This window comes from Bombina bombina, chromosome 2 (genome assembly GCF_027579735.1).
Source record: "Bombina bombina isolate aBomBom1 chromosome 2, aBomBom1.pri, whole genome shotgun sequence".
NCBI lineage: Eukaryota > Metazoa > Chordata > Amphibia > Anura > Bombinatoridae > Bombina > Bombina bombina.
This window is the reverse complement of record NC_069500.1, coordinates 733474702-733492737: the sequence shown is the minus strand read 5'-3', so window position 1 is coordinate 733492737 and position 18036 is coordinate 733474702. Positions and strand designations below refer to the sequence as shown.

The 18036-nt window shown below is 39.6% G+C and overlaps 1 protein-coding gene across 1 annotated transcript in view; it reads left to right on the top strand.

Annotated features, from left to right (window-relative positions):
• The window catches only part of DIRAS1 (DIRAS family GTPase 1), a 78660-nt gene extending 61487 nt beyond the window's left edge, over positions 1–17173 (top strand). The window contains exon 3 of the mRNA XM_053700654.1: positions 14442–17173. Coding sequence (XP_053556629.1) covers positions 14461–15057 — 597 coding nt within the window. The 5' untranslated portion in view covers positions 14442–14460 and the 3' untranslated portion in view covers positions 15058–17173. The remainder of the gene's footprint in view (positions 1–14441) is intronic.
• Positions 17174–18036: the final 863 nt, after the last annotated feature.

Below are 18036 nucleotides of genomic sequence, written 5' to 3'. Positions count from 1 at the left end.
AAGGGAATTGAATTGTAAGTCTCACTGTTGTGTGTTTCTACTGGGTATTTTAATAGGTTTGCTCAGTATTTTTATTTGCCTGTTAGCCCGCTTTTTATCTTAAGCTATTCAGCTCTATGGGCTTGTTACTCTGTATCTACTGGAGCACCACCATTTATGTTTCTTTAAGCAATAGCATTAGTGAGGCAGTGTCAGTCTCACAGTTTCCCAGCAATGTGTTCGTTTGACTTGGGACTAAACAGGGAAACGTTTTCTGTGGAAATGGGTTATTGGAAAGTATCGTAGCATTTTAAGATGAAGCGCGATGTAGACTTTCTTTGTGCTCTATCTCCTTTCCGTTTTTGTCCCCGCCTTCTTCTTAGGCATGATAAGGGGAACTGCGCCATTATCAGCTCTCACTGGGCCCAGTCATGTGATCATATTCCTCCAGTTTTTACTCTGAGATCATCTGGCATATTTGCTCAGATTATGTAAATGCACGCGATCTGCATTTGAAATGTGATTTGAACTCCTTGTGTATGATAATATAATATAATTGATATAGCAAAATAGTGCTGAATTTAGTAATTCAGCACTAAATTCAGCACTATTTTGCTATATCAATTTGCTATATTAAGTTGCTAAAAAATTGCGTGACATAGTCGCACTTTTTACTATTGTTTTTATATAATCTGGCATATTGTATTATATGTTAAGTGTGTTTTAGCAAGCTATCTAGCCATTGCGGTTTATCTTCTACATTGGCTAATAAGAGGAGACTCTATATTTAGGTTGTTTGTATTAGTTAATATTATATTGTGTGCCTGTGATTTTAAGCCTATCCATTTTATATATACTTCAGCTCCTCTTGTTGGAGCGCTCCTCAGTTTAATCTTTGTTTTTAATTGTATCATATTATAGGGATTAGTGAGATCCTTATTACTAGTTGGAATTTGTGGTAATAATCATTCTCTTTAGTTGAGAGCGATTTACAATGCTCTGATGGCTTGGCCTCAGTTATCCTTAGCTTGGTTCCAGTCGGACAATATCGCCTCAATGGTTTACATCAACCACCAGGGAGGAACTCGGAGTTCCTTAGCCATGTAGGAGGTGACTTGGATTGTTCAGTGGACGGAAGCTCACAATTGTTGTCTATCTGCCATCCACATTCCAAGAGTGGACAACTGGGAAGCGGTTTTCCTGAGCAGACAGATTTTTCATCCTGGGGAGTGGGAACTTCATCAGGAGGTGTTCTCCAACTTAACCCTCAAATGAGGGGTGCCGGAGTTGGATCTGATGGTGTCTCGGCAAAATGCCAAGCTGCCAAGGTACGGTTTTAAGTCAAGAGATCCACAGGCCACTTTGATAGATGCTCTGGTGGTTCCTTGGGATTTCAGGCTGGTTTCCTCCATTTGCTCTCCTTCCACGAGTCATTGCTCATAACAGGATAGAGCGTCGGTAATTCTAATAGTCCCTGCGTGGCCTCGCAGGATCTGGTATGCAGACCTAGTGGAAATGTCATCTCTTCCACCTTGGAGACGGCCTCTGAGGAAGGGCCTTCTGATTTAGGGTCCCTTCTCTCATCCAAATTTCTTTCTTTGAAGCTGATTGCTTGGAGATTGAACGCTTAGTTCTCTCTAAGCGTGGTTTTTCTGAGTCGGTCAGTGAGACCATGATTCAGGCTTGCAAGCCTGTTACGGGAAAGATTTACCATAAGATATGGCGTAAATATCTTTATTGGTGTGAATCCATGGGCTACTCTTGGAGTAGGGTCAGGATTCTTAGAATTTTGTCCTTTCTACAGGATGGTCTGGAGAAGGGTTTTGTCAGTCAGTTCTCTAAAGGGTCAGATTTCTGCATTATCTTTTTTGCTGCATAAGTGTCTGGCGGACGTGCCAGATGTGCAACCTATTTGTCAGGTTTTGGTCAGTATCTGGCCTGTGTTTAAATCTGTTGCTCCTCCTGGGAGCCTTAACTTTGTTCTTAAAGTTTTGCAGCAAGCTCAGTTTGTGCCTTTACATTCCATAGATATTAAGTTGTTATCTTAGAAGGTTTTGTTTTTTATTGCTATCTCTTCTGCTCGGAGAGTGTCTGAACTCTGTTTTGCAGTGTGATTCGCCTTATCTTCTCTTTCATGCCGATGAGGCAGTTCTTCGTACTAAGTTAGGTTCCTTCCTAAAGTGGTTTCGGACAGACATTTTATTCAGGAAATTGTTGTTCCTTCTCTTTGTCATAGTTCTTCTTTCCTGAGGAATGTTTGTTGCACAACTTAGAGGTTGTGCGTGCTTTAAAATTTTATTTACAGGCGACTAAGGATTTTTGCCAGTCTTCTGCCCTGTTTGTTTTCTCTGGGAAATGTAAAGGTCAGAAAGCTTCTGCTACTTCTCTTTCTCTCTGGTTAAGAAGTATAATTGGTTTTGCTTATGAGACTGCTGGGCAGCAGTCTGCTGAGAGAATTACAGCTCATTCCACTAGAGCTGTCCCTTCTTGGGTTTTCAAGAATTGAAGCTTCTATGGAATGGATTTGCAAGGCTGCAACTTGGTCTTCTCTGCATACTCTGTCCAAATTTTAAAAATGTTATTCTTTTACCTTGGCTGAGGTTCTTTTGGGAGACGAGTTCTTTAAGCGGTGGTGCATTCTGTTTAGGTTACCGGTCTTGTCCCTCCCTAATCATCAGTGTCCTCTAGCTTAGGTATTAGTTCCCAACAGTAATTGATGATTCCGTGGACTCACCGTATCTTAGGAAAGGACTTGAGGGTCTGTGGCTGCTTAGGGGCATGGGGGATTGGTTCAGTCCTCATTCGCCTTTCAATCTAGTGGTCCGGGACTCTGTTGAGATCCGCGGCGACATGCTCAGTCGTTTCCAAATTTTTCATGAACTAGAGTGTTTGTTCCCATTGCAGGGTGGAGGCTTTGAGGATTTAGGTCCTTCATCCTGCTGTTCTTACGGTTTTGCCTTTCATGGTCTCTTTGGAAGTGTCCTTTTAGGACTTGTTCCTTTTAGAGGTTCTCTTCCTTTGGGTCAAGACTTTCTGGACTTCGTCTGTTTTTTCTGGCAGCTTTGGCCGCTTAATTAGGAAGTAAAGGCTGTGATTCTCTGTCTTCCTTCGGGAGTTAGTCGTCTCCATATCAGGGGCGATAGGAGGTGTTGTCTCTTTTTTCCAAGCTTTTTGCTTAGGGGATGTTTTTCTGCCTGAATTCGGGATGCTTTGCATTCTTCCCCCTGGGTGTGGTCCTCTGGAACGTTAATCTGAAAGGATTATGCAGACTAGCCTTTCTTTCTACTCTCTTTCAGGTGACTCTGTTCTCGTTTCATTTACCTTAGTACTGCCCTTGGGGCCTTTGAGCTCCAGAGAAATTGTGTGACTTTGTCATGGCCTAATACCTTGCTGGGGGGGTGTTGACCTCCGGCTAAGGGTGTTCTCTTCCCTTTGGGCTGGGAATTACGAGTCCTGTACCTGTTCTCTGGATTCCCGGTTCTCATCCCATGTGAGGTCTGATTGCTTCAGGCAGAGTATCTTGTGTTTCCTGAGGGTCATTTGTTCTAGCACGATTCTGTGTCCCGGGTCCGGAGTTCTTGTCTTGGATCCTTCTTGGATGTCTGGAGACTTATGAGGATTGCTTCAGGCTTGCTTTGCTTTGATCATACTATGGCTTCATGTTTTGTGGACATGTACGCTGTTCTTATCTGTGCCCTTCCCTTTGGAGGGGATAGTTTATCTTCCTTATGAGTTGGGGTTTACTCTCTCTGGAGGATCTTTGTCCTCCAAAGGGAAGGGCACAGATAAGAACAGCGTACATGTCCACAAAACATGAAGCCATGCTCTGTGGGCTCTGTTCCACCTGTTGGAAATTGATCTCTCTACGTAGAGACTGTCTGAGAGGTGTGACCGGTCTTCCTACGGATCTATTGCACTTTTCTCTGTTCTAGGTCCTAGGGGGTTCTCCTTGGGAGTGCCTTATTTTGGAGGAGCGGTTTGGGTTGGCACCCGAGCTCTGTTGGGGTGGGTGAGTCCCCCCATTTTTCTTTCCATTCCCTGGGGTCTTGTGGTTGGAGTCTTCCTTCCCTCTGTCTATCAGACATGTCTGTCGCTTGGACTGGTCTGGTGTTGGAGCAGGATCTGAGATCTGTTGCTCTGCTATGTCATCCTTGGAGCATTCGAGGTACAGTAAGCCTTTTTGAGGTTTCTCCTTTCTCCACATTCAAGATTTGTGGGAAGGACTGGCGGCTCTTAGCCTGCAACGTTATCCGCTGGTTAGTGGATACTTAGAAATCTGAAGGATCCTATCTTCAGCTGCTTTCTACTTGCCCTGCAAGTATTTAAGTTTCAAAGTCATTTTAGATGATGGCAGCGTGCAGCGTTTTTGCTTCAGGTGTTGTTCACCAGACCTATCTGAGCTTGCTGCACAAGGTTTCTTTCTGAATATTTCGGTATTCTAAAATACCTTTTTGCGACTTGGGGACCTTTGTCTTCAGTTGCTTTCTAGAGTGCAGTTGCACTGTGTTAGGGGAAGATACTCTCTCTGTTTCAGACTCCCGACCTTATCCTGTGGTTTTTGTATTTCTGGGGTCTGGGCGTTGCCTCCCCTTGTTGGGTCTCTGGTTTTTGTTCTGTGTTTTTATTTAGGACTTGTTGTGCCCTTTTTAGGGTTTTTTCCTTGAGTTCCTTATGCTAGCCGGAAGCTAGATCAGCATTCTAATGCACTGTGGCAAACCAAGGGTTGCAAGTTCGATCCCCGGCGAGGTCTACTCAGCCTTTCCTCCTTTTGAGGTTGATAAAATGAGCAGCGCCTTGAGTCCCTTAAGGGGAATTAGCCGCGCTTTACAAGTACAATCATGTTTTCTCCGTGCCTTTTCTTCTTTGTGGAAGAATACGGTAGTTTGTTCCCTTTCTTTAGTAAGGGGTGTGTTGTTTGGAGACCGACCTCTGGGGACGGTGTCTCTTGGAGGCTGTTGACTCAGTCGAGTCTAGTTCCTGTGGTCTCTAGCAAGGCTGTGGACTATCTGAGGTCAGGGTCCTTGGGCCTTTCCCTTTTCTTTTTCAAAGTAGTTCCCAGCTTCGGACGAAGCAGGATGTTGTTGGGTAGGGGTTTTCAGGCCTGGTGCCCTCAGAATGGGCCGCCTCTTAAACCCTCACATTTTTGCATTCAATGTCCTCTATAGCTTGGGTATTGTTTTCCCAAAAGTAATGAATGCAGCTGTGGACTCTTTCCATTTATGAAGAAAAATATATGCTTACCTGATCATTTTCTTTTCTTCAGATGGAAAGAATCCACAGCTCCCCGTCTGTATTTTTTTTGTGGGGCATCTCTTATTTTTTATTCTTCTTGCAACTTTTCACCTTGGTATTTCTTCTACTGTTCCTTGTTCCTCGGCAGAATGACTGGGGGATGAGGGAAGTGGGAGGAGTATTTAAGCCTTTGGCTAGGGTGTCTTTGCCTCCTCCTGGTGGCCAGGTTCTTATTTCCCAAAAGTAATGAATGCAGCGGTGGACTCTTTCCATCTGCAGAAAAGAAAATTATCAGTTAAGCATAATTTAAGTTTTTTTTTTCTAGACATTTCCATTCCTCATGTTTTGAATAGCATATTAAAAAGATAAAATATTTATTTATTTATTTTTTATTTGAGCCTTATGTCTTCCAGGATGTTGCTGTTCAGGCAATGTTGCAGCTTTCTCCTTTAAAAGTCCCAAGCCTTCATGGCATCACATGCAGTGCCCTGCGGTTCCTCTTAATGTCCTGGAGGAGTTATTTGCCGGCTGAATTGCTGCCCAGGTATTTTTTGCTGTACCAGTGCCATTATCTGTTTTTTCTTTCTTAGGGGGAACCACGAGGATATTTAGAGTTTCAGATAGTAAAGTTTGTGTTCTGCTTCCTGCTACTCTGATTGCCCTCCCTCATAAGATGAGGTGGATAAGTCGGTAGCTTCTGAGGGTGAAATCTCAGATTCGGACAGTATAATTCCTTCATCTGATGTTGTAGTAACCTTCAGATTTAAGCTTGAACACCTCCATATATGGTAAAGGAGGTTTTGGCTACTTGGGTGCGACTCCAATACGTATGTTGTTGTCAACCCTAAAGAATCTAGTAAACTTTATAAGTACTAGGATTCCTCTGTGGAAGTTTTTCTTGTTCCAGACCGTGCTAGGAGATTTATCACAGGAATGGGAGAAGTCAGGGTTTCTTTTAACCCGTTTCCTGTCTTTACAAAGATGTTTTCCTGTTGCTGTCTCCATTAAATATCAGAGTGCACGGTGCCAAAGGTAGGAGGGCATTTCTACTCTGGCTAAGAGAACTATGATTCCTAGAGAGGATAGCTGTTCCTTTCAGGATCAATGGACTTAGCTGGTGGCTCACATGGAAGTTTGTATTGCCACTGTGTCAAGTGTAGCATCTTATTGGTGCGATGCCTTGTCTGATTCCAATTTGGTAGGGACTCCATTGGAGGATATTCAGTACAGAATTAAGGCTCTTGAGCTAGCTAATTCTTTCATTTCTGATGCTACCATACAAGTTTTTCAGCCGGGGGCCAAGATATCTGGATTTGCTGTGCCAGCCCGCGTTGTGGACAGTGGATTATTCCTCTGAGTCCAAGAATAGACCTAAAGGAATTTGTCCCAATCCAGGATCGTCTTCAAACATGTATACGAGATGTCCCAGATAGGCTGTCGACATAATATCTCAAGGTTACTACATAGAAGTCATTCCTTCCCTCCCTGAGGCAGGTTCCTTCTCTCAATTTTATCTGCAGGCCGGATAACAGTGAGGCCTTTTTGTAGTGCGTTTGGGACTTCTCTTCCCTGTGAGTGATAGTTCCAGTTCCTGTAGGGGAATATGGTCTAGGATTTTATTTATCCCTGTTTGTGGTTCTCGAAAAAGAGGGAATTTTTCGTCCTATAGTAGAACTAAAGTGTCTCAACAAGCTGTTTCAGGGTACCGTTCTTCAAATGGAAACCAGTAGTTCCATTTTTCCGTTGATCTAGGAGGGTCAGTTTCATGATGACCATAGACCTGGAGGGCGCGTATTTTCAAGTTCCTGAGTTTTGCCTTTCTGTCAAACACTTTCAATTTGTGGTTCTTCCTTTTGGTCTGGCCATGGCTCTTGGGGATCCTGGACGTCATAATGGTTCAGGCCCCATCTTTTCAACAAGCAAACTCTCATACAGAGATGTCTTTCTTCATTCCCACGGTTGGAAGTGAATCTCAAAATGAGGTCTCTTGTTCTAGCTACAGGGGTAGTTTTTTAGGGACCATATTAGTTTCCCTCTCTCTGAAAATATTTTTGTCAGACGTCAGAAAATAGAGGATTCTTTCTTCTTGCCTCTTTCGGCTCTCTACTGTTTGCCCCTTCAGTGGCCGAATGTATGGAGGTAATTGGTCTGATGGTGGCTTCATTGGACATCATTCCTTTGCTCGATTCCATCTGGAAGTCTGCGGTTATGCATGTTCATATAGTTGACCGGGGATCTTGTGGCTCTGTCTTGGAGGATAGCTCTAGATCTGTTGACTTGAGATTCTTCCCTGTGGATGAGAGAGAGGAATTGGTGGTAGAGCCCTCGCTTTGCTTGTGAGAGGTAGTGGGATCTTTGTCCGCATTCTCCAAAAAATGTTTGTTTTTCTCAGGAGCACATGTCTCCGGGCACATGCTTCCGGAGACCTTCCTGAGTAATTGTGACCACGGTCGCTAGCCTGTTGGGTTGGTGACTAGGGACTCAGTGGTTTACATTAACCACCTAGGAGGAACCTGGAGTTCCTTTGCCATGATTAACGTGGATTGTTTGGTGGGCGGACGCTCACATTAGTTATTTATCCACTATTCACATTTCAAGAGAGAGAATACTGGGAGCGGACTTCTTGAGCGGTCAGATTTTAAATCACGCTTTTCCCGGAAGTGTTCTCAAGGTTAAACCTCAAATGGGGGGTGCTGGAGTTGGAGATGGCAGTACGCCAAGCTTCCAAGTTATGTTTAGGGTCGAGATCAACAAGCTGCTCTGCTAAATACCCTGGCGGTTCCTTGAGATTTCAGTCTGATTGCTCTTCTTCCATGAGTTATTGCTTGTATCAAATGAGACGGAGCATCAGTATTTTAATAGTTCCTGCATAGTCCGGCATGGTTTGCAATTCAGACCTTGCACAGATGTGCACCTGTGTTTTCCTTCTGCCTATACAGACATCAGCTCCTGTGCAGGAAGTTGGTCTTCTGGGTGATCAAATAGATCCCAGACCGTATATCTAGCACTAACTGAGGTGCTCTACTAAACGTGAGTTTACTCATCACTTTAAGATCTATTTATTCTGGATCAAACAATATTGGGCCATGTGGCGCTTCTGTCTTTTCTCTTCATAGATTGCCGCTCCTGGATCCTGGCCTGGATCATCACAGATAGCTGCCTCCCATCCCAATAGAGACTTTCACTTTATTATCACAGTGTTTGTTTTGATTGTTTATTATTTTATTACTCTGTATCACATTGTTATTGATTAACACTGTATAACATTGCACATTGTATGATTTATCACTTTTAAACCACATTGATACTAGTTTATACAGCATATCACCTTGATTTATCACTTTAGCATTTTTTAATATTAATCTATAATATTTAGATATATAAGTATAGAATTATTTGGTCACATCTTCTCTCTTACACTCAGGGCGCCCCCTCTCTCTCTTTCTTGCACAGATGTATTTATTTCACCTTGGTGGTTGTTCCTGAGGAAGGACCTTCTAATTCAGGGTCCATTCTTTCATCCAACTTTCATTTTCTCTGAAGCTTCTGCTTGGAGATGGAATGCTTACTTCTGTCTAAGCATGATTTTTCTGAATCAATCATTAAGATCATGATTCAGGCTCAAAAGCCTGTCACTGGTAACCTTTACCATAAGGTATGGCGAAAATTCCGTGATTGGTGTGAATTCCAGGACTACTTTTGGAAGTAGGGTCAGGATTCCTTGGGGTTTTGCCCTTTCTCCCTAAAGGTCTGGAGGACTTTTGTCAGTCAGTTCTCTGAAGGGTCAGATTTGTGCATTATTCCTTTTTTACATAAGTGTCTGGCAGATGTGCCAGACGTGTAATTTTTTTGTCAGACCCTGGTTAGTATCAGGCCTGGGTTTAAGAATGTTGCTTTTCTTGGAGCTTTAACCTTGTTTTAAGGTTTTGCAGAGGCTCAGTTTGGGCCATAGCATTCCATAGTTTTTAATTTTTTATCTTGGGAAGTTTCCTTTTTTGCTATATATTCTGCTTGGAGAGTTTAGGTACTCTAGGCTTTGCAGTGTGATTCGCTTTATCTTACTTCGAATAAGGCGATTATTTATCCTAAGTGTTATATTATATATATATATATATATATATATATATATATATATTGTTTTGGGAATTTGTTGTTACCTCTCTGTGTCTTCATTCTTATCTCTTGAGGAACGTGTGTGCACAATTAGGATGTTGTGTGTGTTTATTATTTTTTTTCTCGTTTTTTTTGTTTGTTTTATCTGTAACAGAAAACTACTACTACTTCTCTTTTCTCTGGTTGAGAAGTTTAATTTGTTTGCTTTTCAGACTGCTGGGCTGCAGTCTCCTGAGAGAGTTATGGCCCATTGCACAAGGGCTGTCTCTTCTTCTTGGGCTTTCACAGATGAAGCTTCTGTGGATCGGTTTTGCAAGACTGCAACTTGGATCTCTTTCCAAATTTCACAAATTTGAATATTTTTGCCTCGGACAAGGCGTTTTTTGGGAGTAAGGTTATTCAAGCGGTGCTGCCTTTTGTTTAGGTCTGCCTGTCTTGTCCCTCCCTATTTGTGTCCTCTAGTTTGGGTATTGGTTCCCAATAGCAATTGATGAAGCCATGGACTCACCATATCTTAGGAAAGGAAATAAAATTCATGCTTACCTGATAAATGTATTTATTTCCGGATATGGTCCACGGCCCTGCCCTTTATTTCAAGACCGTTATTTTTTACTAAACCTGAGGCACCTCTACACCTTGTGTTACTTCTTTTTTTCTCCATTTCCCTTCGGGTCGAATGACTGGGAGTTGTGGGAAGGGAAGTGATACTTAACAGTTTGACTGTGGTGCTCTTTGCCTCCTCCTGCTGACCAGGAGTGATACTCCCAACAGTAATTAATGAAGCCGTGGAATCGCCATATCCGGAAATAAATAAATTTATTAGGTAAGCATAAATTTTCTTTTTGTCAAAAAAGGAGATTTACAAGACAAAATGTGAAGTTCTGATTATCTTTTTGTCAAGGAAGATGCCAACTATATGATGTCAACAGCATGCAGTGGCTGAAAGGAAGGGCCCTGAACTGCCTTAACAATAATTTAAAGGTTAAGTGGTGGATTGGTGATTTCCGGAAAGGTCAGTCACAAAGTCTGTAGAAAGATGTGAATAATCAGTAGTAAGGTCAAAATGTTACACACACACAAACAGGCAAACACAAACTTGCACATACACCTAAGGAAACACCCATAGAGACAGCCTTAGAAAACACACAAAGACAGACACTAACAGAAAACACACAAAGACATACACACAGACACCCACAGAAAAGAGACATACATTCATACACACACACACACCCTCACTGAGACATTCACAGAAAAAACACAAAAACATATACACACACACACACTCACAGAGACTTCCAAAGAAAACATACATACATACACAGATACCCACAGAAAATGCACAAAGACATATGCACATACTCTCACAGAGACATTCACTGAAAACAGACATACATACACACAGAGACAACCACAGAAAATGCACAAAGAAATACGCACACACCCTCACAGAGACATTGTCTAAAAAATACTCACACACACCCTCACAAAGACATCCACAGAAAATACACACTCACAGAGACACTCACAGAAAATGCACAAAGAAATATGCACACACGCTCACAGAGACATCCACAGAAAATGCACAGACATTCACGCACACACTCTCACAGAGACTTCCACAGAAAAGACATACATACATACACACACACACACACACCCTGACAGAGATACCCACAGAAAATGCACAAAGACATATGCACATACTCTCACAGAGACATCCACTGAAAACAGACATACATACACACAGAGACAACCACAGAAAATGCACAAAGAAATACGCACACACCGTCACAGAGACATTGTCTAAAAAATACTCACACACATCCTCACAAAGACATCCACAGAAAATACACACACACTCACCGAGACACTCACAGAAAATGCACAAAGAAATACGCACACACGCTCACAGAGACATCCACAGAAAATGCAGACATTCACACACACACCCTCACAGAGACATCCACAGACAATGCACAAAGACATTCACGTGCACACCCTCACAGAGACATCCGCAAAAAATGCACAGACATACACAGGCACCCACAGAAAATGCACAAAAACATATGCACACACCCTCACAGAGGCACCCACAGAAAATGCACAAAGACATACGCACACACCCTTACAGAGACATCCACAGAAAACAGACATACATACACATGCGCACACACACACACCCTTACAGAGACTCGCACAGAAAATGCACAGACATACGCACACTCTCACAGAAACATCCACAGAAAACGCACAGATATATGCACACACCCTCACAGAGACATCCACAGAAAATGCAGAAAGACAGACACACACACCCTCACAGAGAGACCCACAGAAAAAAAAATACATACACACTTGTAGAGACACCAAAAAAGCACACAGACCTAAACGCAGACACCCACAGAAACACTTACAGGAGGTAAAATGTCTGCACATTTCCATCCCCTAAATCAACTGTGTGTGACATACACGATAAAAAAAATAGCAGAAATTAAGAGATCAATTTTTCAAGAATCATATTTGTAAATGTGCAAACAAAAATACTTCTGTGAATTCAAAATTGTACATTAATGATCTGTCAGAATGGGTCGATGAAGAAATGTACTTTTGAAACTTTGACATATGTTTGGGGTTTCCCCCCCATTTTCCCCAACCAAGAGCACCACTTGAAATCTGGTGTACAAATGTTCCCATCTGTCAGCTGTACTTATGGATTTTGAAAATGCTGTATTCTATATGGTCTTGGTGGAACCATAAGCTGTGGTACTCAGTCTCATACCATTAGATCTGGTTAAATTCAGGATTTAGGCTTCTTTGTGTGTATTTCAAAATTAAGTGAGCTGTAGTGTAAACTAAACAGTGTCAAGTTAACCTCTCTCATTTCAAACCCTGAGCAATCTTAGCCTGAGAGTATAACATTTTATGCAGATGTAAAAATCTTACATATAATGCCTCCTGGCATCTGTAAAGTCCTTGCATAAAGGGGCAGTAAACTGTAATGTAATTAAAAATAAATATATATATATATATATATATATATATATATCATATCAGCCAAAAGGGCACCAACCATTTGTGTATTGAGGAGGAAACATTTCTGCATGTTTTTAAATATAGAATTTCTACAGCATTGTCAAATCATAAATACACTGCTGCATATTGCTAAAAAAAAGTTTTTTTATGGACCCCTGGCCTCACCATACAATTGCCACAATGAAGTTACAATCCAAAATTGCACAAAGAAATAAAAAAACATTTACTAAATTAGTCATACCTCTGCAAATGAGGAGTGATCTGCCGTCTGACTCAGGCACACACTGTACAAACTGAAGTGCTAAGTCTGTCTCACACTGTGCATAGTGGTCTAGTGCACACTTAAAAATCCTCTCAAATGCTAATGCTTTACTCCTTTTAATGACATTTCCTGCACTCAATAGCACTCTGCTGTAGCACCCTCTAGTGGCTGACAAAATAAAAAACTATTAAATAAATAATAGTTGTTTGCCTCATGGGGGGCCCCCTGGTCCAGTGGGCCCCTGACTGGAGTCACCCCCTGATGGCGGCCCTGTGCCCAGATGATTGTTTAAGAGATATATACATGTTAATTGGATTTAATTTATATATATGCTTATATTAGTGGTATTATACCTCAGCCATTTATTTATTTTTGTAAAAATAATAGTTGAACAGTTCCAATGTATTTATTTTGCCTTCTGCTAGTCTTGATTGCTAATACTGAAATGTTTCCCCTTCTGTAGTCTTTTTTTTTCTCACATACCACCACACAATTCAAGAATCCTCTTAAGATTGTTTATGTAATAATTATGTATTTATGATAATTTACATTGCTTTACATGATTACAGTGTCATACTTGTTTTTATGTCTATTTGATAAAAAGATTTCTGTAATAGAAATCTGTATACTAAATATGGTGGATAGGACAAATATGTATATTTCCTTAAACGGACATTGAACCCAAAATTTTATACTTTCGTGATTCAGATAGAGCATGCAATTTTAAGCAACTTTCTAATTTATTCCTATTGTCAATTTTTATTCGTTCTCTTGCTATCTTTATTTGAAAAAGAAGGCCTCTAAGCGTCTCTGTAAGGGTGTGTGTGTGTGTGTGTGTGTATGTGTGCCGGCATCTAAACGTACATTCTTGCATTTCAAATAAAGATACCAAGAGAACGAAGAAAATGTGATAATAGGAGTAAATTAGAAAGTTGCTTAAAATGTCATGCTCTGTATCACAAAAGAAAAAATTTGGGTTCAGTGTCCCTTTAATGTATGTTCATTCCAAAGCAGAATGTTTCCAATGTGTAGCCATTCTTCTTCCATAATAAACTATGCAAGCCATTAAAAAAATAAATAAAATCTAAATTGAAACTGGTACCTCAATTTTTTTTAATTTTTTTATTTTTTATTTAAATTGATATTTGGTAGCTTTAGATGCCGATTTATTAAGCCCCATATTCAGCTGTTTCCGCCGGAAACAGAGTCAAGTATCAGCGGTCTCTTAACTCGTCCACCGCCTCTGAGGTGGCGGACAGCAATCCGCCCGATCGCATACGATCGGGTTGATTGATACCCCTGCTAGCGAATGTGCAGGGGGCGGCATTGCACAAGCATTTCTAGTGAAATGCTTGTGCAATGATAAATGCAGACAGCATTATCAATGTCAGCATTTATCGATGTGCGGAGGACATGATCCACTGCAGCGGATCATGTCCATCCACACATTGATAATTGGGCCCCATAGTGTTCATCTTCTTTCCCTTAGTGTATGATACCAGTTTGGGTAAAATTCCCCCTGAATTGATTTATCTTCACCATACAGAAATTTTGGAATGGCCTATCAACTCATTCAATGGTATTATTTTGCACTGTTTTTGCCAAGATTGCTCTCCTTTGGAATCAATTGCTAATTTGTTTTTTTATTTCAATTAAAGTAGATCTGTTTTTTTACAGACTTTGTTTATAGTAATGTTTGTGTTGTCTCTCAATAAAGTATAATCTAGAGTGGATCTTCTTTAGACTTGGAGTTATTTTTTGTTGACTTTTAATGTTCATAATATTCTTACATGCTTTGTTTTCTCTTCTTTCATTCTAGGCCAATAGAAGAAATTAAAATGCCAGAGCAAAGTAACGACTATCGGGTAGTAGTTTTTGGAGCAGGGGGTGTTGGGAAAAGCTCTCTTGTCTTACGTTTTGTAAAAGGGACATTTCGGGATACTTACATACCTACCATTGAGGATACATATCGACAGGTTATCAGTTGTGACAAAAGTGTGTGCACCCTGCAAATAACGGACACCACAGGAAGCCATCAGTTTCCAGCAATGCAGCGTCTTTCCATTTCCAAGGGCCATGCATTTATTCTGGTGTTTTCTGTCACTAGCAAGCAGTCCATTGAGGAGCTGAAGCCAATTTATCAGCAGATCTTACAAATCAAGGGGAACATAGAGAGCATCCCTGTCATGTTGGTTGGAAATAAATGTGATGAGACTCAGCGGGAGGTAGACACAAAGGAAGTTGAGGCCCTGGCCAAAGAATGGAAATGTGCTTTTATGGAAACTTCAGCTAAGATGAACTACAATGTGAAAGAACTTTTCCAAGAGCTGCTAAATCTGGAGAAAAGAAGAAATATGAGTCTAAATATTGATGGCAAAAGATCCAGCAAGCAAAAGCGAGCAGACAAAATTAAAGGCAAATGCAGCCTGATGTAGGGAGACACACTGCTGATGTACCCATTTCATGCTCCTTCATGGTCACGCTGGAATTTTCTTTAAAAAAGGTGAATAATTGACATTTCTTGCTGCCTTCTAACACTGTGACCGCACAGGCATATACTGACCGCCTTGCACACCCATTGTGCAGCACTGTAGGTTTTGCATTATGTCTTTATATTTTTATTTTTATTTTGAGATTATGCAAAATCTGACAGATGGGCACGTTTTTTTTCCGTTTTTTTTTTTTTTAAGACATCGCTACTGTGAAAATAGTTTATATTTTACATCAACTTCTAGCTTGTCTATAAATAATGGCTGAATCAATAAACCAAACACAAGCATCCCATTTAATTTCTATAAAGAGTGGTGCTCCATAATAATAATAATAATAAATAAAAAATAAAAAAAAAGAATCCAAACAAAATGTCATTGTTTGGGAGTTGAGACTGTGATAGAAGGAAAGATGGACATAAGAGCACAAATATCAAAGGATGTTCAAACAGCATCTATGGAGTCGGCTCTACTATTCTTGTATAAGAAGAACTTAATAAGTGATAATATTGGCACATGGGTGCATACAAACTGGAAACCTTAAATGGGATAAGACATCCTTAGATAAATGTCTACATGGTTCTTCAAAAGTAGTAACATGTTTGACTGAAAGAAGTCTTTATAGCTTGAATGTCAGAGATGAGGATGTGATTAAATATTATGGTATTCATGAAGTGCTAATACTAAAAAAAAGGTAGCTTATGTACATGGCCTCACTTATATAATGTGTAGAAATAAATTTATATATACTATTTCTAAATATATTCACATCACTGCAACATTCCTTCTTAAGAGTTAAGTTCAGCTAAAATAACATATTTACACATATTTGCCTTTTGTAAGTATGCCAAATTTAGTCCTACAGTTTAATGGCTTTTGATTATAAAACCAGAAGCAAGATTTATGGCACTTATTACTGGTTAAATTGCCAAAAAAAACATTTATCATTCAGCCTTGAGATTCTGCAAAAAGCTTTTTACTTAACAAAATACGAAAAGAAAATGGCATCAAATGGTCGCTATTATTATTATGTATGGAAATTTCACGGAAAAGTATTTTTTTATTCACAGAAAACACACTACATTTTCATGAAATTAATGTAATCTATAAAACAAGGGAAAGCTGTCTATAAATATTAACAAAATCCTGCTATTTCAATGAAACTTGTATATAGTCAGGAATAGGTCAAAGTCTTAATGTTCTTTGTAAGCTGGGATATATTCTTCTAAATTACCACACATGGCAATGTTACTTCAATATTCTGGGAGAAATGATATCTCCAGGCTTCAGTACTATCTTTATTTCATTTAATTTTGGGATGTAAATTAGGATGTAAATTGATGTTATGTCTGCCATGGAAGGATAATGGCTACTACACAAATAACAAATTCAGAAACGCGTCAACAATTTTATCCATGGAAAAATATGTGTTGGTGAACATATCAAAACTTTCTGAATAAGGCAGGATTTTTATGAGTGGCATCTTCCATCATAATATTCCTGTATTGTGATCTATACATCTGTTGAATGTAACACATACATTTTACTTACCATGATATAGATATATATGACCAGGGCATGTTGTATGTAACACTATGAAGACATCTGAACAATTATTAATGTTATTTTTTTTTTACATTAATTCAAATTATTTAATCAGAAGAAACAAAAATATGACACAAAGCATAAAAAAGTCTATCCCAGTATCATTCATTTTTATTAACTGCATGTGAGTTAAAAATAAATCAAAGGAAGTTGCTCGAGCTCAGGCCTATGTAGGTGTGTTCACAAGCACAATGTAAATAGTTGATTATGAAATAAAGGATATAGCACAAATGATTGATTTACACAATGTGAAAACTTTATTGGAGATAATTTACAATATATGTTCATGGTTTGTCTGCAATAGCACAAATTACTTTCCCTGCTGTATAAATTACCTATATTACATGATATCAAATAGAAGTTATGAATATATGGTTTAAAAATGTATGATTCTTAAAGCTTGTTTCTTCATAAACCATATACTGTTTTAAGAGATAAAAACTGTGTTGGTACCAAATTCTCTGTACTTCAGTTAATAATTTTTGACCTCTGCAAATACAGATAGTGTTCTATCAAAACCAGCTAACATTGAGGATCTGTTCACAGATAACTGTATTACATTTTAGTAATTACTATATTCTTCACAGAAACGTGTACAAGTGCAGTTTTGTTTAACAAAGGAAATAGCGCAATTTAGCCAGAATCTGGCAAAGGAACAATCGCAGAAAATGTATAGCAAATATTAATAATACGAGAAACATTTATTATCTTGCTTAATTAAGGTATGGACATAATTCCACAAGTGCATCAATTTAAATGGTACTAGGTTGGAAGTAGAATGTATGTAAGATTGTTGTATAGTATGTTTTATCTCCATTGTGGAGAAGCCAAAGAAAATATAAACAGAATTTAGAACAAGCTATTTTTAATCTAAGATTATGCTTACCAGTTCTTTATTAAAGAACGTTATTCTAGCTATCCAACTTTTTGGTGGTTGGGCCACATATTTGTAAACCTACGTGCTGGTGCGGCAGAACAATATAACATAAGGGCATAACATATTGTATAGAAAGCAATATTATAAACTATATCAAGCAATCTACATTTACAACCCTGAGCAGAAAAACTAAAGGGATAGTCTGCACCTTGGTCATCTTAAAGTCTTACCTTGGATTAAGCTGCAAATAGCCTTCTGCACCCCTTTTCTATATAATGCAACAGGAATGGTAAAAAAGTTATTTTAAAATTAATATTGTTTCTGGCTACTTTGAAATAGCTGCCAAGCTCCACCCACTGATGACATCACGATCTGGGCTGCATATGACATGCAATCACAAAAGACTCACTAGTTGGATTCAACAGACAGTCAATGCTATTCAG